This window comes from Crocuta crocuta, unplaced genomic scaffold (assembly GCF_008692635.1).
Source record: "Crocuta crocuta isolate KB4526 unplaced genomic scaffold, BGI_CrCroc_1.0 scaffold2, whole genome shotgun sequence".
Classification (NCBI taxonomy): domain Eukaryota; kingdom Metazoa; phylum Chordata; class Mammalia; order Carnivora; family Hyaenidae; genus Crocuta; species Crocuta crocuta.
Window position 1 is genome coordinate 2,930,214 of NW_027528640.1, and position 24,118 is coordinate 2,954,331.

The 24,118-nt window shown below is 39.3% G+C and overlaps 1 protein-coding gene across 8 annotated transcripts in view; it reads left to right on the top strand.

Annotated features, from left to right (window-relative positions):
• Window positions 1-24,118, top strand: part of PCDH15 (protocadherin related 15) — a 752,236-nt gene that overhangs the window by 545,760 nt on the left and 182,358 nt on the right. For all 8 annotated transcript variants that reach the window (XM_077755213.1, XM_077755212.1, XM_077755209.1 and 5 more), the window contains one exon: window positions 3,859-3,975. In XM_077755213.1, the coding sequence (XP_077611339.1) occupies window positions 3,859-3,975 (117 nt within the window). The remainder of the gene's footprint in view (window positions 1-3,858; window positions 3,976-24,118) is intronic.

A 24,118-nucleotide genomic window follows, 5' to 3' on the forward strand; every position in this document is an offset into this window, starting at 1 on the left:
TCTGCTATCTTTCCATTCTTTTTAAAAAGATGATTGGGGCACCTGGGTGGCTCAGTCAGTTAAGCATCCAACTACAGCTCAGCTCATGATCTCACGGGTTCGTAGGTTTGAGCCGCGCATTGGGCTCTGTGCTGACAGCTCAGAGTCTGGAGCCTGTTTCAGATTCTATGTCTCCCTCTCTCTCTGACCCTCCCCTGTTCATGCTCGCTAGCTCTCTCTCTCGCTCTCTCTCTTGCTCTCTCTCCCTCTGTCTGTCTCTCAGAAATAAATAAAACATTACAAAAAAATTTTTTAAATAAAAAGATGATCAAGGGCACCTGGGGGGCTCAGTTAGTTGAGTGTCCGATTTAGGCTCAGGTCATGATCTCACAGTTGGTGAGTTCAAGCCTCATGTGAGGCCCTGTGCTGACAGTGCGGAGCCTGCTTGGGACTCTCTCCCTCTCTCTGCCCCCTGCCTCACATTCTCTGCCTCTCTTTCTCAAACCACAAATAAATAAACTTTAAGAAAAATAAAAATAAAAAGATGATCAGAGCATATACATTTAGTACTCTTCTATCTGGAAACAATCTCTTATGGACAACAGTTCTTACCCAGGATTCCAGAAAATCAAGATTTTTTATCATCTTTCTCTAGTTTTTTTATAGCAAACTTGCCATTAATTTACACTCTCTACAGCAAGTTCCTGTTTTCCTGGGATGCTCATTAAAAAAGATTCTTTAGGGACACCTGGGTGACTCAATCCATTGAGCATCCAGCTTCAGCCCAGGTCATGATCTCCTGGTTCATGAGTTCAAGCCCCCCATTAGGCTCTGTGCTGACAGCTCAGAGCCTGGAGCCTGCTTCAGATTCTGTGTCTCCTTCTCTCTCTGTCCCTTCCCTCTCTCTCTCTCTGTCCCTACCCTCTTACAGTCTGTCTCTCTCTCTCTCAAAAATGAATAGACTTAACGAACTTAAAAAATAATAATAATAAACAAACAGGTTCCTTAAATCTATGCTGTGGTCTGCCAAAGTAGAAAGAGTTTCTGTGGTTATTTTAGGCTTTCATTTAGGACATAAATAAAGGGAACTCATATTTTCATCTTTATAGCTCACTTCAGGTGCAGTTTTTTTTGCTAGATACATGGATGCAAATTATAAATTGACTAGTACATTTTTTTTTCTCCGAAGAACATAGGGTTGTTCTGGATCAGAATTCTCTTTAGAAACATGAGCGGTGATTTTGTCCAGACCCACAAAAACTATAACCCCAGAGAACACACTGTTATGGGTCTTAATGATAAAACTGTTAACAAGTAGAGAGAAGGAAGGTCTTCTTTTGTGCCAATACTACCCTCTACTGGAACATGGGCAAGAGAAAAGAGCTGGTCTTTGCAGAGTTGAACTTATGTCTAATTTGTTGCAGAACAGAGCATTTGCACAGAAGCAGATTTATGTACATTCCGCTTCAGACATCCCTGGAGCATACATACAATGAACTATTGATTAGGCTTGTTGGCATTGCATTTCAATAAATTTTCACATCTGAAATAATGTATTGTGCAAGAACTTCTTAGCTACAATAGAAGATTGTAACCCCAAAATGTGTACAGTGTGCTGTAAAAAGAAATGCTGCTATCCTAGCTCTATTGATTTCTTCCTCACCCTGTCAAAGGCCAGCAAACTAAAGTAGGAGAGGAACCCATCTTTTAAAGGCCTTCAGTTATTTACTGCCTTAGGTTTGTGCCTAATCAGTTTGAGCCCAGATTATTAAAAAAAAAAAAAAAAAAAAAAAAAAAAAACCCACTCTACATTCAGTTAGGATGTGAATCTAGGGAATGCTTTTCCACAAAAAATAAAAGGTGGGGGGAGGGCATCACTGTACGTGGTACTGTAAGCAGCTATATGACATAACTGGAAAATCATGTGCCTTTTTTCCCCCTGAAGAATCAAATTATCAAATATTATCTTGTACCATTAAGGTTTTAAGTGTCCTCTGAGATGAAAAAAAGAAGACAATTTATAGGAACATATTGAGTTCACGTGACTCAGTAAAAGTGTCTCCCAGTGGGTTTGGGAACTCATGTATAAGAATACTGGTGTTGGGCTCCTTCTGACCCCGAGGAGTGACAAGTTGGGGTGCAGAAGGATTCATTTCCATCCCATTAGTTCAAGATGCACTCATTAAATTAATTGACACTCTTGAAAAGAGCAGGGGAAAGTGTGCATGCAAATGTTTTATATATTTACCCCCTGCCTCGAAACTCGAGATCAATACCCTGCACCACCCTCATTACCAAGAATGAGTGCTTTCAGGTTCATGTACTTGTTCAAATTCTAAAGGTCATAATTTATAAAGGAAGCCTTTTGTTGTTGTTGTTCAGGGACGGTTATGAATACTATCTATCAAGCAGAGGAAATGATATTTTTAATTTTTTCTTTTGCTTACTGTTGAAAATCTCTTATTTCTTATTAAAGGCTGCAGGTTTTTCATAGTTACAATTCAGAAGTCAACTCTATTGTGAACATAAAAAACAAGGCTCCATTTGATCATAAAAGATAATTATCCCGACCTCTTTGCAAAAAGAGGTGTTTATAATCAGTTAATTAGTGAGTTTCCAATTTACATTGTGCAGGGAAGTTGTGGTGTCACAGCTAATACGAAAGACTATGTACGATAGTGTTCTTCCTTTGTTTTTAACAGCCGGTGAGAAGAAGGTGACCTGGGGAGTAAGATAATTAACAAATTGAGCATTAGGCTCAAATGTGTCTCGCCCCAAGGACCCAAAACAACACAAGGTGTAATAATTATTCTTAAATAAGTAAATTTAAAAATACAAATCAGCTATCTTAATAAGCATTATTTTTGAAGAAAAAATGATATGCAATCTTCCATAAAAGATAAAATGGTGAGGAAACAAAATGGTCGGCTCTTAAGGGACCAGATTTATTAATTTGGCTGTGCCCGATACGTAGATTAATTTAAGCAAAGTCACTACCTAGCCACAGTTTCAGCATCGTTACCTGTCCAAGTGTAGTTGGGTGACGTGAAGTCAGGGCTGTCATTTTTGTGAGTCACCACAGTATCCCCAGTGCCTAGCACTCAGTCAACAAAGTAGAAGAACTTGATAAATATTTGTTTAATGAGTGACCCTGTATGAGTAACAATGCACTCCTATCGCCAAATTGTAAACAAACAAAAAAAAAGGATGTCTGTGAATTAATTTGAAAAAGCCCTTCAGGAAATTACCATTGTTTTCTGTCTCTAGGAACATCTTATTGTATGCATTGCTTTTGTAGAGTCCTACAGGGAAAACATCCCTTCATCCTCTTACATTAGTAAAACTGGAAGACCACATCCAAGGCAATCTCACAGTGTGTATTTGAGATGTACTCGTCATAGCATTTTGCTAAGTATAGAAAGAATTTTCAGTTGCAGCAGACACATTAAAGATTTTCTTTTTAAAAGAGGAACAACCACAAAACAAAAATGCCATCATCTTCTACACCTGTTTCAGAGAATGGTACTTTTATAAATAAAATTTGCCTGCCCTTGTTTGGAAAGCTCAAAATCACCTCATAGCCCTGGAAGTATCTTTGGCTAACATTTCGACCATAACTCCCATGTCCAGAAGGCATAATTTCAGACTGTTTGCTCTAGTCAAATGGACTTTGGCTGATACTTCGCACATGAATATCGTACAGCAGTTCTGCGGGCTTCCTCTGGGGCATCAGTGTGTGGGGACAATAACGGAATTGAGAAAGTGGAAAGTCGACAGTGGCTAATGGGTCGTGTGATAGGGAGAGACGGGGCCAGTCTAGTAACTATGCCCCTAACCTGGTTTCAGTGGAGGCTCTAAACCCTTCATTGTGTTTTACAGGATATGAATGATTATCCTCCAGTATTTAGTAAACGAATCTACAAAGGAATGGTGGCTCCAGATGCTGTTAAGGGCACACCTATCACCACCGTTTACGCTGAAGACGCAGACCCTCCTGTAAGTAGAAGATGTTGATTAATACTCTGAGCTCTAGTGAAGAAAGCCTTGCATGCTCACAAATGACACAGTTTCTGGAACAGCACATCAGAATTGAGTTCCACTCTATTCTCAGTCGTTTTGTGTGCTCTCACCTGTTGCACCCAGAGGCACACCATATTGCAAAGGATTATTGTTGAACACAGTTAAGTATATTCTTTTTGTTTTGCTGGAGTTCAAAGTCTACAGTTCACCAGTTTATCTAGCACTGATAATAAATATATGTCGATGGGGCGCCTGGGTGGCTCAGTCGATTAAGTGTTTGACTTTGGCTCAGGTCATGATCTCACAGTTCGTGGGTTCGAGCCCCGAGTTGGGCTCTGTGCTGACAGCCAGCTCAGAGCCTGGAGCCTGTTTCAGATTCTGTGTCTTCCTCTCTCTCTGACCCTCCCCTGCTCATGTTGTCTCTCTCCCTCTCAGAAATAAATAAAACATTAAAATTTTTTTAAATATATGTGGAAGGAAGTCTCTGTATTTGGAATCAGCATCTTTTGGGTTCTTTATCTGGAACAGTAGAAGCTATGTTTAGCTGGGTTTTATCAGAATGTATTTTCCATTTTATTCATATGTGAGTGTTTTGGTAGCAAATCCTAGATCAACAGGTGACATAATAATTATATTGAATGTGTTACTTTGGGTAAATTAAAATATTACTATTGCTTTTAGAACATACTTAATACCTTCTTTTTAATCCAGAATTTTACCTCTTTTGAGATATCCCAAATTGCCTTCCAAAATAGAGGGTTTTCAATGGAAACCTTATTATAGCAGACATGAAGTAAATGTTCCTTGGTGTTATTATTTTACTGTATTAAAAGTAGCATATAGAAATAATAGCACCCATATAAAAATGCTTTCTATAAATAATTTGAGTGCTTTATAAAAATTATTTATTCTCATAATAGCCAAATGATGAAGATTTTAAATGTTTTACTGTGAGGGAGCTCCCACTATTAGTCAGTGGCTAATATATTCTAGAAAAATAATAGAAATATGTAATAAGCTATTTTAGCAAAAATAATAGAAGACCAGAGTTTTATAAGTGATTTAAAAGTCCTGCTTTACATTGCTTATATAAATACTATTTGTACAATGCTATTTATTTAATAAGAGGTGAATGGCAATCATAACATATTTCAACTTCAACTGTGACAGGACGCATAAAGTCTTTTGCGACTATAAGGTCTTGACAAATAATAATGTTCACATGAAAGCAATGACCTTTCACTCAGAGCCTCCTTTTCTTCTGCTTTAAAATGTCTTTGAAACTGATTTATTGCATTTTGGGAAATATGGTAGGTGAAATTTCATAGATGTGAGCACACCAGTACAGATGCTGAATGTGACATTGGTTCTTCTTCTGCTTTTTAAGTAAACTGTCAGAGGCAGAAAATACTTTGAAATTACGAATACACATTCAATTCTATTCAAGACATGTGTTTTGAACACCAAGCCCAGACTGATTATTGTGCTAACCATTTTGTGCTCTCCAGTGCTGACAGTCTTACGGGAAAAACTGAACTGTGCATAGAAATGATAACACGCTGTACTAAATGAGGATAAAGAAGACCAGAATCTTAAAATGCTCACATTTCTGAGAATTTCGTGTTAGTCCAGAATTTAAGGTAGTGTTAAGATTGATGGTATTAATGATGAAGACTAATGTAGGTGTGCTGGTCGCCCCACTGGGACAGGCCTTAGTAGGGATGATGAAATCCTCATTTTGCCTTTAGCACCTGCCACCGTGGTCCCTGATTTGACTGACACTTAAGTCACCTCACTGACATGATAGAAGTGGTCTTGGTCGGTTATCTGTTCTGTAGAGAAATGCTGTTACTTATCCAAGATATGCAGAGAGAAGGCCCTGGTTTTTATGCCCTGAAGCTCTTTTATGGAAATTCACCAGGTTCAAGTTCCACACTTCTTTTAAGGTCTTTGGTTTGCATTCCCCATAGTAGCTCTCAATGTTTAGTATCTCATGCTGGCTTGTCAGTAGATGAAAGGCAGATGCCAGTCATTCAGTTGAAATACTGAGCATATTTATTTCAGTTAGTGAATATATATTTTATGAAACTTGGGCTCTTTTTTAATTTCAGTATAGTTAGTATATGGTGTTGTATTAGTTTCAGGTGCACAATATAGTGATTCCACAATTCTTTTTTTTTTTTTTTTAATGTTTTTTATTTATTTCCAGGAGAGAGAGAGCGAGCGAGAGAGAGAGAGAGGGAGTCACAGACTGAAATAGGCTCCAGGCTCTGAGCTGGCAGTCAGCACAGAGCCCGACGCGGGGCTCGAACACGAACCGCGAGATCATGACCTAAGCGAAAGTCGGACGCTTAACCGACTAAGCCACCCAGGCGCCCCGTGATTCCACAATTCTGTACATTTTCAGGGCTCATCACAACAAGTCTGCTCCTTAACCCCCATCACCTGTTTCCCCCATCCTCCCAACCTCCCCTCTGGTGACCATCTGTTTGTTCTCTATAGTTAAGAATCTGTTTTAGGTCTCTCTCTCTCTCTCTCCCCCTCCCTCCCCCTCCCTCTCCTCCTCTCCCTCACTCCGTCTCTTTTTCTTTGTTCATTCATTTTATTTCTTAAGTTTCACATATGGGTGAAATCATACAGTATTTGTCTTTCCCGGACTGACTTATTTCACTTAGCATTATACTCTCTAACTCCAAACATGTCATGGCCAATGGCAAGATTTTATTCTTTTTTATGGCTGAGTAATATTTCACTACATATCTATTATCTATTACATATTACATATTGTATGTATACACACTATATCTTCTTTATCCATTCATCTATTGATAGACACTTGGGATGCTTCTGTAATTGAGCTATTGTAAATAACGGTGCAATAAATATAGGGCTACATGTATCCCTTTGAATTAGGGTTTTTGTATTTTGGGGATAAACACCCAATAGTGTAATTCCTGGATAGTGTGATATTTTCTATTTTTAACCTTTTGCGGAGGCTCCATACTGTTTTCCAGAGTGGCTGCACCAGTTTGCATTCCCACCCACAGTGCGTGATGGTTCCTTTTTCTCCACATCTTCTCTAGCACCTGCTGTTTCTTGTATTATTGATTTTAGCCTTTCTGACAGGTTACCAGACTCCATGTTGATCCTTGACACACCCACAGTCTTTGGACTCCCTAGTACTCATCACTCAGTTTTCTAATCATTGCTGCAAGTTGGATCCCTTAAATTAGCATGGTCACCATTGGGCAGCACCTGCACCAATCAGAAATAAAGGCTCAATTATTGAGCCATGAAAAATCTCAGAAGATAAATATTGCACAGTTTTCAAAAATATTATGATAGATTTTTACTTTTATTATTTTATGTTGGTGCCATAAATACAGAATAAATATTTGGGGGACAAACTTGACAGTGTTTTCTACGTTGTTGCTATCATAAACATTTAGTGATGAGAAGATACCATTCAGGGCTCCATGCGTAAGTATCTATGTAGATACATTGTGTATTGAATGGTCTCTCTTCCAAACTAGGAGCTAAAGTCCTTGAGGACGGGAGTCAAACCTTAACTCCAGGCTGGATTCCCATGTCCAACTCAATGCTTGATACTTAGTGGTCTGTTAGGAAACAATTGTTAAATAATTGAATAAATGAATAAATTCGCAGTTATTGCTATCCTCTTCAGAACTGACAATGTGTGCCAGGTATTCAGAAACTGGGGGACATGTTTGCATATATGCAAGCCCTAGCCTGGCCATCAGAGGGCTGTGAGGTTATGGCAGGTGGCATGTGCAGTGTTGTGCGCTGCTTCTGCACTGGGCATTGCTACTCTTGAGTGGTAATCATGTTCACCAGGAGGGGCTGACCACCTCTTCTTTAAGGCATCATGTGTCTTCTGAATGAAGTGTGAACCACCTATTTTTACCTAGAAAATAGCAACAACAAAGTCCTTTGAAGTATCAGATGGAGAAACTGGGTAAGGTCTTAGAGCCAGAGAGAACATTGTTGCTGAATATAAATTAAGAATTATAAAATGCATATTGTGCAGAACTAGAGTGCTCTAGAGGGAAGGGTTGTTGTTGTTTTTTAATGTTTTTTTTCCCACTGAATTAAAGCTGTTAGGACTTTATTTTCTGCCTTGTTTTTGTGACAGCTTTGGCATTATGTAGTTCACCAGAGATGTGAATAGGGAATGACTGATCATTTTGGATATTAAAAATTGCTAACCTTTTCTTTCTGCTCACCAGAGACTTCTCACTCCAGACTTTGACAAAACAAAACTGCAAGTGTAATTTTCATTTACATATTTTATTCTTTCTGAAGCTGCAAGCCAAACCCTGGGATTCAGGGCTTCTCTTTGCGGGCAGGGCAAGTGCCTAATGGAGTAATGTCCCTTGTGAGCATGTGGATGCGGAAAAGTTGGCATAAATAAATGAAATTTATATTATTGCTCATTTCCAAGAAAGTATGAGGAACCCACAGAGGATTTTTTTCCTCATTGTTATAGTACTTTTTCCAGTTAATACATTTTAGGGATTTATAAGATTCCTGTTGAAAGTAGTGATTGGGAACATGTTCAGTATTAGCAGTTGTGACAAACTTCCTTATTTGCTTATATTGGTGTGAGAATTACTGAGACATTGAAGACTTCTTTTTTCAGGTTTGGATGTTCATTTATGAAATAAGTATGCTCCTTAATTAAATGTTGAAAGTTCTCAATAGTAATTGGCTTTAAAAATCAGTTGAGTGGGATTTTTTGGTTAGAAATAATTTGGGATGCCTGGGTGGCTCAGTCGGTTATGCATCTGACTTCAGCTCATGTCATGATCTCACAGTTTGTGGGTTCGAGCCTCGCGTCGGGCTCTGTGCTGACAGCCAGCTCTGTCAGCCTGCTTCTGATTCTGTATCTCCCTCTCTCTCTGACCCTCCCCTGCTTGCGCTGTTTCTCTCTCTCTCTCTCTCTCTCTCTCTCAGAAATAAATCTCTCACTTAAAAAATCTTTTTAATAGAGTTCAGACAACCTGCCTGGGATATTATTTTTAAAGTGTTTTCACAGGTGGCTTTGACATCCTTCCCTATCATTCCAGTGCTGTTAGTCTCTAGTGTAAGAACGACACCCAGTCTCCTCTCTGATGCGTGCCTTGTGTTTTACTGAATCAACATGGTGTCACCAAATAATGCCAAGTAATGATGGCTCCTTACCTTCCTAACTGCTTACCCCTCCAGTTCGCCATTCTGCTGTGGTCTCCTAGCAGAGGGTCCACAGTAGAACCAAAGTGGCACTCACCTGTCTCCATGATTGTTTTCTGGCCAACAGGTAAAATCATTCAGGGCCAGGATCTGAGATCATATTTTCGCCTCTGTATGACACGATGTCCAGTATTATTTTCCACTGACGTCTCTGCATATCTCACTTTCGTCACTCACCACATCCTGGCCGTGTCACTGTGCTATAGTGACTTAGATTATTGCTAGCCAAGAACCAAAGACTGCTGTCAAAGCCCAGTGCCTACTAACCACGTTGGCTGACCCTAGAGCATGAAGGGGAGTGCGCAGAGCTTAGTGGTTTTTCCCTTCACATCAAAGCTGTCAGGGAAGAGTTACCAGAAACTGTTTTCACGAAGCATGTCAGTTTGTGAAACTGAGATGATGTAGCCTCAACCTCCGTCTCTCTGGTCTTGAATACTTAATTAGAAAGAAAGCACACAGAGAGACAGTTGGGACTCAGTCTTTAAAATGACAATGAGCTATAATTAGATTTGAGAGTGTAAATGAGTACAAAAGGGAACGTTTTATGAGAAAGTTTATCCATGATTAATGTCTGGAAAAGGCTTATCTAACGTTTTAAGAATCTGTGTCATTTCTTTTCGTGGCTTATTGATTCCTTTCAAGAACAGTTAGGTTGTTAGCATTACTTGAGATCAATATTAGATTTAACTGTTTCAGATGTAAATATTGTTCTTCTAATTAAAAACCCACCATCTTTCTAGGAATAAAGGGGAATTTTTCTTTTGTTATAAATGGCACCGTCTGTGAAACGTGGGGGTGTTTTGGCCTTTACAAAAGTGTCACACAGTGATATAGCTGTGATTTACACAACTTTATTTTTTTTAATGAGAATAAACTTCATGGGGTTAGGGTCCCAGTATGCATCAGCACAAGGTTTCCGAGGGAATTGAGTGAAATGTAGCAAGCCTTCTGCAGCTTACCCAGAGGCCTCCTTCATGGCATAAATCCTGTGCTGTTTTGTAAAGTTCTTGCCAGAGGACATGGGAAGAGACCCTCTGGAAGAGTGTCTTGGCTTCTCGTGTTCTGGATTCTTGGCTTTCACACCCTCAAAGCCAAGTCGCATACTGGCATGGAAAGACAGGTATCTCGTTGAGTTCCTGATTTCAGTTCCTTTGGATGTACACCCAGAAATAGGATTGCAGGGTCATAAGGTAGTTCTCCTTTTAATTATTCGATGGACGCCATACTGTTTTCCACAGAGGCTGCACCGGTTTACATGCCTACCAATAATGTACAAGGGGTCCCATTTTTTCACGTCTCTACTAACATTTGTTCTCTATTGGATTCTTTGGATACTACCCATCCTAACATGCATGAGGGATGTCTCATTGTGGTTTTGATTGGCATTTCCCTGACGATGACTGATGTTGAGTGAGCATCTTTCCATGTGTCTACTAGCCGTCTGGATGTCTTATTTGAAGAAATCTTTATTCAAGTTCTTTGCCCATTTTTTTAAACTGGATTATTTGTTTTCTTGTTGTTATTGTTGTTCTAGAGATCTACCTTACAACGTTGAATGTATAGTTAACACTACTGTAATGCACACTTAAAAATATGTTTAAAAAGTAGATCTCATGTTAAGTGTTCTTACCACAATAAAAATAAATACATAAATGAAAGTACTGGGTCACCTGGGTGGCTCAGTCGGTTAAGCATCTAAATCTTGATTTTGTCTCAGGTCATGATCTCACAATTCATAGGATCAAGCCCCACATTGGGCTCTGCTCTAAGCTTGGGATTCTCTCTCTCTCCCTCTTTCTCTATCCCTCCTCCACTTTCTCTCTCTCTGTCTCTCTTTCTTTCTCTCTCTTAAAATAAATAACATTAAAAAAATAGTACTTATGGGCACCTGAGTGGCTCAGTTGGTGAACTGTGTGACTCTTGATTTCAGTTCAGGTCATGATCTCACTGTGTGTGAGATGGAGCTCTGAGTCAGACTCTGTGCTGACAGCATGGAGCCTGCTTGGGATTCTCTCTCTCGCCCTCTCTGTCTGCACCTCCCCCACTCATGTGCACATTCTCTCTCCCTCTCTCTCTCAAAATAAATAAATAAATAAAATGTAAAAGAGAGTAACAAAATAGTACTTACTCTGTTGGATTGGTATGAGGAGTATATGATAGCATTTGTGTCCTACAGTGAATATTCAGTAAATAGTATCTGTCATTGTTATTATGTTTTCCCTGGTCTTTGTCAGGCTTTGCATCTCTGATAGTTGCCTTCTGTATTTATTGTTTAGATTCTGTTACCTTCTCTCTTTTCTTTTCTCCTGCACTCTGGGAAAGCCTGTAAAGGTCAGAGGTCCAGTCAGCCGAGCACGGACTGGGGGATGTGTAAGGTCCAGGGCAGCAGAGAAGGAGCGGGCCTCTGTGACAACTTTTTCCCAGATCCTTCTTTTCTCGGAGTCTTTTTGCAGTGCACATGCCTGAGCTGAGTGCTCTGAATTCGGGGTTCTGTTTGCCCAGACCAGTGTTCCATCCACATGTGACAGCATGTCTGGCTTCAAACCTGGCTCCCTCAGCACAATAATGGAGGGCCCTCACCCCCATTCTCTCCCCTGCTCCAAGTGGACTTGGCTGCAAAGGCAGAGAATCCCAAGGCATTCAGGGAAATCCCAGTGCCTAGAATTTTATCAACCGCAGTGGGGACTAACACATCAGAGAGATTCCCATACAGCCATGATCATTATTAAGTGTGAAATATCTTCAGAACTTCTAGCACAGCAGGATTTTATGAGCACATAGTAACCAGAACGAAATGTGAGGATGTAATACTCAGTGAAAATAGTAAGAAAAAGAAAGTAATGCCAATATATAGTCTTTTTTTAAAAAGTAAAACTGCGTGCAATACACAGCGATTAGGTCTTCCTCCCAAAATACTGCAGAGTAAACCATACCAAACTATTACTAGTTGTTTCTAACAAAGATTTATATTCTTACTCATAGATCTGCAAGACAGCTGGGGGTTGGCCAGCCTTGCTCTTAGGCTGAAGGTTGGCCTCAGGTCTGTCCCACATGCCAAAGCTAGCCTGCCCTGTTCACAGTGACGATGAGACCACAAGAGAACTTTCCCAACTGACATGACCACAGGTCAAGTCGCTGGTTGTGTGTCTGTCTTTCACATTTCATTGACCAAAGCAAGTCCCACAGTCAAGGCCAGAATCAGCAAGCCAGGAAATGAAGGAAAAAGGAGTGGATATTTACTGAACAATAGTACCATGCACCACAACTGTTCAGTTAAAGATTCTCCTTACATTCAGTAAACGGGTTGCCTTTGAAGAAGATGTAGGAGTAAGTTATGAGGATAAAGGACATAAAGAAATGAGAAGTGGAGACACCTGGGTGGCTCAGTAGGTTGAGCATCTGACTCTTGGTTTCGGCTCAGGTAATGATCCCACACGTTCATTAGATTGAGCCCCATGTCAGGCTCTGTGCTGACTGTGTAGAGCCTGCTTGGGATTCTCCCTCTTTCTCAAAATAAGTAAACAACTATTAAAAATGAGAAATAACTATGCCTACTGATTCACTGATGACAACGTTTCACAAACTGTGGGTTATATTTAACTTAAATCTCTGTCCTTATGTTCCAAACAAAATGGAAACCACTCAATATATATTAGTTGTGTATGTATCCAATATTGATTGAGAGTACTGCAGTAGTAGTAAGGATTAAAACTCTCATGTTCCCTGGCCTCAGAATGTCAAACTCAAAGAGTTAGAAATCAAGTAAATAGAAATGTCAGACTATAAATCTCTAAAAAATAAATCGTTAGGGTGCTGTGAAATTAGACAAAAGGGAGCCTGATATTGTCTGGAAAGTCAAGGAGGTTTCTGGAAAAAGGGACTGAAAGCTGAAGTTGGAAAGATGAAGTGGTGTTTCCAATGCAAAGTGATGTGGCAGAATTAGGCCCGCAAGTCAGAGGAAGAAAAATAATTCTCAAAAACCAAAATAAAATTCTTGTGTAAGGAGTCTGGAGAGGTAAACCTGAGTTTGAATATGTGGGGGTCTGCTTGGCCATGAAGATAGTGCTAAGATTTCTTGTTTCATCCTAAGAAAATTAGGATTTTCAGGCAGAGGGGACAGGATAACTAATTATTAGCTCCCATTCAGATTCACCCTTATTTTTAAGTTCCTTTGCTTTTATGAATTGGCTTCTGTGAGGAAAGTTGATTGTGTGCTCCTTGTTATTTTCATAAATTTTAAAATGTTTCTAAATGAAACCATTTTTATAGGGAATGTGTTACTTGTTATCTATTTGATGTCTTTAGGGGATTGAGTTATGTTTACCTTTGAAAGTCATATTTCCCCCCAAAGACTCAGAGGTAACTAGCCCTGAAGCAAATACTTCTTAGGATCTTCATTAGTTATGTTTATATGGCATCTGTAGACCCTGAACCGTGTGCACTACGTGACCTCTGTCAGGTCATGACATCTGGCACCAAGAAGTTGGCCGTACACGTGTGGACTCACTAGGCTGTCAATACATTACAGTCCCTACAGGTGTCAGAGGAGGGGAGGGGGCCACACCTGGAGAGTGTGATTTGCCCTTTTCCCTAGTGTCTTCCAAAGGTACCTTAGTTTTGGGTCAGATCCACTGCAAAAGCCATTATGATCGCAAAACAGGACCAAACCACTTTAGAGTAATCCCTCCTGCTAAATATACTTGGGAGGTTTTGTGAATTACACGATTACAAAATACATCATAGCAGTTGCTTTCAAAGACATAGGGAAAAAGAATTTTGGAAACCACATCAGGGAGAAGAATCTTTGTATACTTGAAAACAAATTACTTCGTGTTTGTATGTAATGGTAATAACAGGTTCAGTATTCCCTGATTTAATGTGATTGCTATTATTACGAAGAAAATTATGTGGGTCTGAATAAGTAATTTCTTGATAATTATGTATATAAGAAAAATTACTAAATCGTGATATCCCCTGATATTAAGAACTTAATTATTTTGGCCCATTATAGACTCATTGAAATTCCCTATGTTTGCAAGTTCGAAACATCTTTCATACAGACCTGCAATTACCTTCTGCAGTAATTAATTACATTCTTACCATCATTAAGTCAAAACATATTGTGTTTAATGCTCACTATATGAATGGAAGTCAAAAGTAAAAATGAACTGAGTAATAAAGAAGGTAATTGAAATCTCAGGGTTCTATTTTCTTGAGATAAATTTACATTTACTCTGCCACATTAATTAGACCCACTCTGTCGCATTTAAATGTTTTTTGATGTAAAAAAAAAATCCAACGTCAACACTATTTTGACAGGATTTTTTTTTTTTTTTTTGCCCCATCATGTTCCTGTCATCTAGAAAAATGCCTGGTTCAGGTTATCACTGTATCGCCATATTGCTCTATATGTGCTGAATAAATGGCTATGCCAGTACTATCTCATGATGATATTTACTGAGCCTTACACAGTCAAATTTAGTAGATAGAAGGACATCACAAAGTGGAAATGCCTTTCACATTTTGGAATCCACGCTCTATTTAAATAAGTCACATACTACCTCAAATCATATTTAGAAAGGAGCCTAGTACATGAACAAACAAATCAATTAATTCATTTATTAATAGATGTCATTAAGTCATGTCCTTCCTGAGGGCAATTAAGGTTGGCAAACATCCTGAGTCCTTGAAAGCTATTGACGATTGTCACTAGGGGTTGACATTAGTGCTTAACCAGGAAAAATGATATTGTATTGCCCTCACTTGACTTCTTTCAACCTCATTTCCATGTAAGAATAATAAGACCATTTCACTGGACTGGTATTTGGGTTTAATGAAGAATGAAAGCACTTAGCCAATGTCAGGCACAGAGATGTTAGTTGATATTTCATTTTCCTCGTCCTTGCTTTTAGGGAGATGGGAAAGATGGTGAACTTCACCTCTGGTGTGGTACAATGCTGACATCCTCAGCATTTATACCCCTGAGGATATCAATGTCTGGACCCATGAGTCATTCTAGTGTCATCTGTGACATGGTACAATTTGAGAATAAATTTGTCATGAAAATACCATGCTAACTGGGTCTCTACAAGCCCAACCCCCCCAATAAATATGTACATACTTTCAGAAAGTATTTTTTGTTTTTTTTTGTTTTTACCCAAATTTAGAAAGTTATTTTGTTTAAATAGATATCTTTACATTATATCACTTCATAATGATACATCTCTACTTTTATCCCATTGAGTTGAAGATAAAGGATCCACAATGTTGACACATACATTACATTTTAGCTTGCCACTTTCATACCCAAACAATACACCAGGTCAGAGGATCTGTACAGCAAAGTACATGTTCAAGGCACATCTTCATATGTAAATGCCTGTGCAGTGAGGTGTAAAGTTCACTTGACTCTAATCCTAAAAATGTGTCATCTAGTGCTAACACCTTCATGTGCTAATGTCCATGATTCTTATGAGCTTTTATCGAAAATGTTAGTAGGCAATTGTGTTTATCGGTGTACCTTTTGTCCCCTCACCTGAGTTATGAGCCTCATAAGTACAGGAGCACATCTGTCTTACTCATCATTGCCTGTCATCTTGAAAGATAAATATTAGCTATAGATGAGAGTCTATGGACAGATAATAGTGGGTTTTAAATTCAAAACATGCCAATGACTTAGCCACTTTCTTTTATTTTTAACCATTTTTATATTATTTTATTATTTTATTTAAGTTTATTTCTTTTAAGAGAGAGTGAGCAGGGATGGGGAAGAGAAAGAGACAGAGAGAGAGAGTCCCAAGCAGCTCTGTGTAGTCAGCACAGAGCCCAACATGGGGCTCGATTGCATGAACCATGAGACCATGACCTGAGCCAAAACCAAGAGTTGGATGCTTAACCAACTGAGCCACACAGGCTCCCCAACTTAACTACTTTCTAAGATGAGCATATCCTTAGAGGTCTTACAGACAATACACAAAATTACCTATGTAACTCAGATTCTCACAATTAGCAAAAATATTACTCAGATTCTCAATCCTTTTCAACAGTTGGTTAGCTCACAGTATAACTCAGATTTGGCACATTATGCAATGTAGATGGTATAAGAAAACATCATTTGTATCTTTTTTTTTCTTTCATAGTTTATTGTCAAGTTGGTTTCCATATAACACCCAGTGTTCATCCCCACAAGTGCCTTCCTCCATGCCCATCACCTCCCTCCCCCCCCCACCCCATATGCCCTCAGTTTGTTCTCAGTATTCAAGAGTCTCTCCTGGTTTGACTCCCTCCATCTCTCCAATTAATTTTTTCCCTTCTCACCCACCGTGGTCCTCTGTTAAGTTTCTCCTGTTCCAGATATGAGTGAAAACACATGATACCTGTCTTTCTCTGCTTGGCTTATTTCATTCAGCATAACACCCTCAAGTTCCATCCATGTTGCTACACATGGTCAGATTTCATTCTTTCTCATTGCCATATAGTATTCCATTGTGTAGATAAACCACATCTTCTTGATCCATTCATCAGTTGATGGACACTTAGGCTCTTACCATGTTTTGACTATTGTTGACAGTGCTGCTATGAACATTGGGGTACATGTACCCCTATGCATCAGCACTCTTGTATCCCTCGGGTAAATTCCTAGCAGTGCTATTGCTGGGTTATAGCAGAGTTCTAATGCTAATTTTTTGAGGAACTTCCATGCTGTTTTCCAGAGGGGCTGTACCCGTTTACATTCCCACCAACAGTGTAGGAGGGTGCCCATTACTCCACATCCTCACCAACATCTATAGTCTCCTGATGTGTTCATTTGAGCCACTCTGACTGGAGTGAGGTGGTATCTCAGTGTGGTTTTGATTTGTATTTCCCTGATGAGGAGGGATGCTGAGCATCATTTCATGTGTCTCTTGGCCATCTGGATGTCCTCTTGGGAGAAGTGTCTGTTCATGTCTTCTGCCCATTTCTTCACTGGATAATTTGTTTTTTGGGTGTGGAGCTTGGGGAGTTCCTTATAGATTTTGGATACTAGTCCTTTATCTGATATGTCATTTGCAACTATCTTTCCCATTCCATCGATTGCCCATTAGTTTTATTGATTGTTTCATTTGCCATGCAGAAGATTTTATCTTCATGAGGCCCCAGTAGTTCATGTTTGCTCTTGATTCCCTTGCCTTTGGGGATGTGTCAAGTAAGAAATTGCTGCGGTTGAGGTCAAGGAGGTTTTCTCCTGCTTTCTCCTCTATGATTTTGATAGTTCCCTGTCCCACATTCAGGTCCTTTATCTGTTTGGAGTTTATTTTTGTGTATGGTATAAGAAAGTGATCTAGTTTCATTCTTCTGCATGTTGCTGTCCAGTTCTCCCAACACCATCTGTTAAAGAGGCTGTCTTTTTTTCCACTGGATACTCTTTCATGCTTTATCAAAGATTAGTTGGCCATATATTTCTGGGTCCAATTCTAAGTTCTCTATTATATTCCATTGGTCTATGTGTCTGTTTTTGTGCCAATACCATACTGTCTTGATGATTACCGCTTTGTTGTAGACGCATCTGGGAATGTGATGCCTCCTGTTTTGGTTTCCATCTTCAATCTCACTTTTTCTATTCAGGTCTTTTGTGGTTCCATACAAATTTTAGGATAGTTTGTTCTAGCTTTGAGAAGAATGCTGGTGCAATTTTGATTGGTATTGCATTGAATGTGTAGATTGCTTTGGGTAGCAATGACATTTTAACAATACTTATTCTTACAATCTATGGGCAAGGAATGTTTTTCCATTTCTTTATGTCTTCTTCAACTTCCTTCATAAGTTTTCTATAGTTTTCATCATACTGATCTTTTATGTATTTGGTTAGGTTTATGCCTAGGTATTTTATGTTTTGTTGTGCAATTGTGAATGGGATCAGTTTCTTGATTTGTCTTTCTGTTGCTTCATTATTGGTATATAAAAATGCAACCGATTTCTGTACATTGATTTTGTACCCAGCGACTTTGCTGAATTCATGGATCAATTCTAGCAGGCTTCTGGTGGAGTCTGTTGGGTTTTCTATGTAGAGTAGCATGTCTTCTGCAAAAAGTGAAAATTTGACTTCTTCTTTGCCAATTTCTGATGCCTTTTATTTCCTTTCGTTTTCTGATTGTGCTGATGCTAGGACTTCCAGCACTATGTTAAACAACAGTGGTGAGAGTGGATATCCCTGTCGTGTTCCTGATCTCAGGGAGAAAGCTCTGAGTTTTTACCCATGGAGGATGATATTAGCTGAGGGCTTCTGGTAAATGGCTTTTACGATATTAAGTAAGTCCCTTCTATCCCGACTTTCTCTAGGGTCTTTATTAAGAAGGGATGCTGTATTTTGTCAAATGCTTTTTCTGCATCTATCAACAGGATCATATGGTTTTATCTTTTCTTTTGTTAGTGTGATGAATCACATTGATTGATTTGTGAATATTGAAGCAAACTTGTAACCCAGGAATGAATCCCACTTGATCTTGCTGGATAATTCTTTTTATGTGCTGTTGGATTTGATTTGCAAGTATCTTGTTTAGGATTTTTTCATCTGTATTCATCATGGATATTGGCCTGTAGTTTTCTTTTTTTGCTGGGTCTCTATCTGGCTTGGGAATCAAAGTGATACTAGCTTTGTAGAATGAGTCTGGAAGTTTTCCTTCCATTTCTATTTTTTGGAATAGCTTGAGAAGAATGGGTATTAACTGTGATTTAAATGTCTGGTAGCATTCCCCAGGGAAGCCATATGGCCTAGGACATTATTTTTTGGGATATTTTTGATAACTGATTCAATGTCTTCACTACTTATGGGTCTGTTCAGATTTTCTGTCTCTTCCCATTTGAATCTTGGTAGTGTGTGTGTGTGTGTTTAGAAATTTGTCCGTTTCTTCTAAGTTGTCCAGTTTGTTGGTATATAATGTTTCATAGTATGCCCTGGTAGTTGCTTGTATTTTGAGGGAGTGGTTGTAATAAATCCATTTTCATTCATGATTTTGTCTATTTGAGTGCTCTCTTTTATTTTTGAGAAACCTGGCTGGAGGTTTATCAATTTTGTTTATTTTTTTTTTTAAACTAGCTCTTGGTTTTATTGATCTGTTCATTGTTTGTTTGTTTGTTTTCTGGATTCTAATTTGTTTATTTCTAACCTGATTTTTATATCTCTTCTTCTGCTGGGTTTGGGGTGCTCTTGTTGTTCTAGTTCCTTAAGTGTGCTGTTAGATTTTGTATTCGCACTTTTTCTGATTACTTGAAACAGGCCTGGAGTGTTACGTACTTTCTTCTTAGGACTTCCTTTACCACATCCCAAAGATTTTGGAATGCTGTATTCTCATTTTCATTTTATTTTTTTTTTAATTTTTTTTTTATTGTTTTATTTATTTCTAGGAGAGAGAGAGAGAGAGACAGCATGAGCAGGGGAGGGTCAGAGAGAGAGGGAGTCACAGACTGAAACAGGTTCCAGGCTCTGAGCTGGCAGTCAGCACAGAGCCCGACGCGGGGCTCGAACCCACGAACCGCGAGATCATGACCTAAGCGAAAGTCGGACGCTTAACCGACTAAGCCACCCAGGCGCCCCTCTCATTTTCATTTTAATTTGTTTCCATATATTTTTAAAATTTCTTCTCTAATTATCTGATTGGCCTATTCATTCTTTAGTAGGGTGTTCGTTAACTTCCATGCTTTTGGACGTTTTCCAGACTTTTTCCTGTGGTGGATTTCAAGTTTTATACCATTGTGATCTGAAAGTGTGCATGGTATGATCTCAATTCTTTTATGTTTATTGAGGCTGCTTTATGACCCAGTATGTGATCTATCTTAGAGAATGTGCTTTGCTCAGTTGAGAAGGAAGTGAAGTCCATTACCTCAGGATGTAGAGTTCTAAATATATCTGTCAATCCATTTGGTACAATGTGTCATTCAAGTCCATTGTATCTTTAGTGATTTTCTGTCTAGTTGATCTAACCATTGCTGTAAGTGGAGTATTAAAGTCCCCTGCTATTAGCACATTCCTATCCATAAGATTGTTTCTGTTTGTGATTAATTGTTTTATGTATTTGGGTGCTACCAAATTTGGTGTGTAGATATTTGTAATTGTTAGCTTTTCCTGATGGATAGACACTGTAATTTTTATTACATCCCTTGTTAATGTAATTTTTATTACATACCCTCTTTATCCTTTGTTAATGCCTTAACATTAAAGTCCAGTTTGTCTGATATAAGTATAGCTACTCCAGGTGCTTTGGACTTCCAGTAGCATGATAGATATATCTCCATCCCCTTACTTTCAATCTGAAGGTGTCCTCCACTCTAAAATGAGTCTCTTGCAAACAGCAGATAGATGCATTTTGTTTTTTTATCCGTTCTGCTACCTTATGTCTTTTGATTGGAGCATTTAGTCCATTTGCATTCAGTGTTATTATTGAAAACTATGGGTTTAGAGTCATTGTGTTCTCTGTAGGATTCATGCCTGTAGTGGTGTCTCTGGTACCTTGTGTTCCTTGCAACATTTCCCTCCTAGAGTCCCCCTCAGGATTTCTTGTAAGGCTGGTTTAGTGGTGACAAATTCTTTGAATTTTTGTTTATTTGGGAAGACTTTTATCTCTCCTTCTATTCTGAATGACAGGCTTGCTGGATAGAGGATTATTGGCTGCATATTTTTTTCTGTTCATCACATTGAACATTTCCTACCATTCCTTTCTGGCCTGGCATGTTTCAGCAGATGGGTCTGCAACCACTCTGATAAGTCTCCCTTTGTATGTTAGGGCCCTTTTATCTCTAGCTGCTTCCCCAGATTGGGGAAGTTCGCAGCTATAATTTGTTCAAGTACCCCTTTAGTGTCTTTCTCCCTCTCTTCCTCTTCTGTAATTCCTGTGATACGGATATTGTTCCATTTGATTGCATTCACAAATGTTCCTTTTGTGCTCCTGGTTCAATTTGTTTCTCTTTTTCTCAGCTTCCTCTTTTTCCATAATTGTGTCTTCTAATTCTCCTTGTCTCCTCTCTGCATGTTCAATCCGTTCATTGGATGCCTCTACATTATTATGCACCTTATTTATAGCATTTTTTAATTCATCACAACTATTTTTAAGGTCCATAGCCTTTGTAGGAGTAGCTTCTCTATTGTCTTCCATGCCTTTTTCAAGCCTGGCAATTAATTTTATAACTATTATTCTAAATTCTTGGTCAGTTATGTTGCTTATATCTGTTTTGAGCAATTCTTTAGCTGTAACTTCTTCCTGGAATTTCTTTAGAGGTGAGTTCTTCCATTTCATCATTTTGGCTAGCTTTCTGCCTCTTGCTAAGTTTAAAAGCTTGTTAACACGCTCTGTACCTGCAAGTGCTGCTATATTAAAGAAGGCTCATTGACTGTCCAGGGCCTGTCTGTTCAGGACTTGTTCTGTGAATGGTGTCTCTTGGTCTCTCTGGTTGAGACTTTGGTTATTTTATTTCCCAACTTGTAGTGGTATTTGGGACTCTCCACCATGTTTACTTTGGCTTGTTTCTTGAGGTAGCCCTGGAAAGGAAAACAGACAGACAAATACACATGGAACAAAGGCATGTAATTGCACAGAGAAATCCAACAAAAGATCAAACCGAAAGGGAAAAACAGAAAAAAAGAAGGAAAAACAAAGACAAAGGACAGTCTAAAAGCATAAAACCAGAATTCCCAGCTACAAATAAAGAACAGGGTGTAGGCAGTGCTGATGGAAGAGCATATACAAAGAGAGAAATGACAGGGATGGGGTGAAAGAGAAATTGAATAGTGACGAGGCAGAGAGACTAAGAGGCTTAATTCTGAGAGAGAAAGAGGAGAATATGGTAGGAGAAAGATACGAAGATAATGTTACCCAAAGAAACTATATAGTCTGATTATTCCAGACAGAGAGAGAAAAGGAAGTTAACAACAGTGGTGTAGCATATGGATCGAGAGAATGTATTAAATGGACTGTTTAAGCAAACCAGTGACCAGAGTGCCCAGTCCAGCAGAGGGGAGGGATAAAAATGAGACAAGGGAAAATATATCTGAATAGAAAGAATTGATCTAGAATTAATCACTGCAATGCATCTATGTTGGTCTTGCCCTGGGCTCCTGTAAAAAAAAAAAAAAATCAGCTCTCCAGTGGGGATGGGTGTGGTTAAGTATAGGCAGGTCTTGCCTCCACTGTAATCCTGTGGGCCACTCCCTGAAGTCCCGCCTTGGTGGTTGTGGGGAGAAAAATGAAAAATGGCCGCTCCCCAGTCCATTCTTGAGCTATGTGTTGCAAACCACTCTTTTGGGTCTGATCTTCCTGTGCCTCTGGTGTAGCCAAGGTGGGCTGTGTTCTATGTCCCAATCCCCACCTCGTTTCCAGATCTTAGTCGCATGCTTTAATGGTACCGCCATGAATGTAATCTCTCAGGCTGTGCCACTTTCCAGCCAGGGATCAAGCCAGTAGAGCAGTGGAGCTGTTACTCCTGGTGCCACCTTTGACAGGGTCACACAGACCAAAGAAAACACCACAGCTAGAAATAGGATCCCTCTCCTTCCCGGCTGAGGTTTTTCTCTTCTCTAGGGACAGTTCTATGAGCAGTTGCAGCCACTCTTTCTCTTCCTTGCAGAGAGGGGGCTCCTCCCCTCCCTATCTCCAGGTCTTGGCCCATTTTTATCTTCCCCAGTTCACAATCACACACCTATGAGGCTGTCTTCTTAGTGGACTCTGTCTCCTTTCCTCCCAAACTCCTGCGGTTCAGTGTCCTATGGCTTCAGGTCTTCTCTGTTTCGGAGATGTGCGCGAGTGAAATGTATGGAGCGCCCTACTTCTCCACCATCTTGCCTCTCCCACATCCTCTGTATCTTAATAATATAAGCCATATGAGGATTCCTTTATTAGAAAATTTCAGAGGATTACCTCATTATTTTAAAGGATAGGCTTAACAACAGAATATATTAACTCTAATTATAGGGATAACAGAGTGTATGGACAGGAGGTGAGAAGTAGGGAAGAGATGCTGCTTTCTATTCAGCCAGTTCAGCAAAAAAATAAATGAGTAAAACTTAAAAAAAAAAACAACTTCCATGATTATATTTTCATTTCTCCAGCACTCTACCCAGGGATCTTCTTTGAAAGAAGATTTATTCTCCTCCTATTTTTTACTTTGGGAGCTATGTTTTCATGGGTTCTGTTATCATCTCTTTTGTGTCTTTCCCCATGGCCACCCCCCCCCAAAAATCATCAATGTAATCTCTACTTCCTTTCTGCTCTCAAAAAATATGCATGTGGCCACTACAAGCAGGGACACAGGTGACATTTCAACCACAGTGGGAGTTCCACACACAGCCACCCATCGTGTCCATGTCAGTGATGTCCCTAGATTTGAACATCCTGGCCATTCTGGATACATGTATGCATAGGCATTCATCATATTTTAAGTATTCACTTAACAAATTATTTTTGACCTCTTTATGGCAAGGCAAAAAATCATCTGCTCAAGTAGAGCTGACCATCAAGGGACAGAGATATGCTGCAAATCCATGTTCTAGTAAATATTTACATATTTGTCTGTAATTCAGACAAAGATACATAGCCAAAAAATATAGAGTTAACGGTTAACTCAAGTGATTTATAGAAGGGTTTAGCTGGAGGAGGGGTCATCTGAGACCTGGGTGTTGGGTGGAACCAGACACACAAAAGTAATGTAGCTGAGTGAACAGCAGAAGATTGTTGAGGTAGCTGTGAGCTTGGTGTCGTATGAGGCCAGTCTTGTTGAATCACTTTTGATGATCATCAGGAACGTAGGGATGTGAGATGAACTCAATCACCTCCTCTCATTCTCCGTCTAATACCCTCAGGACTCCACTGTGTCTTTTCAGTAGACAGGCTGAGTGAATGAA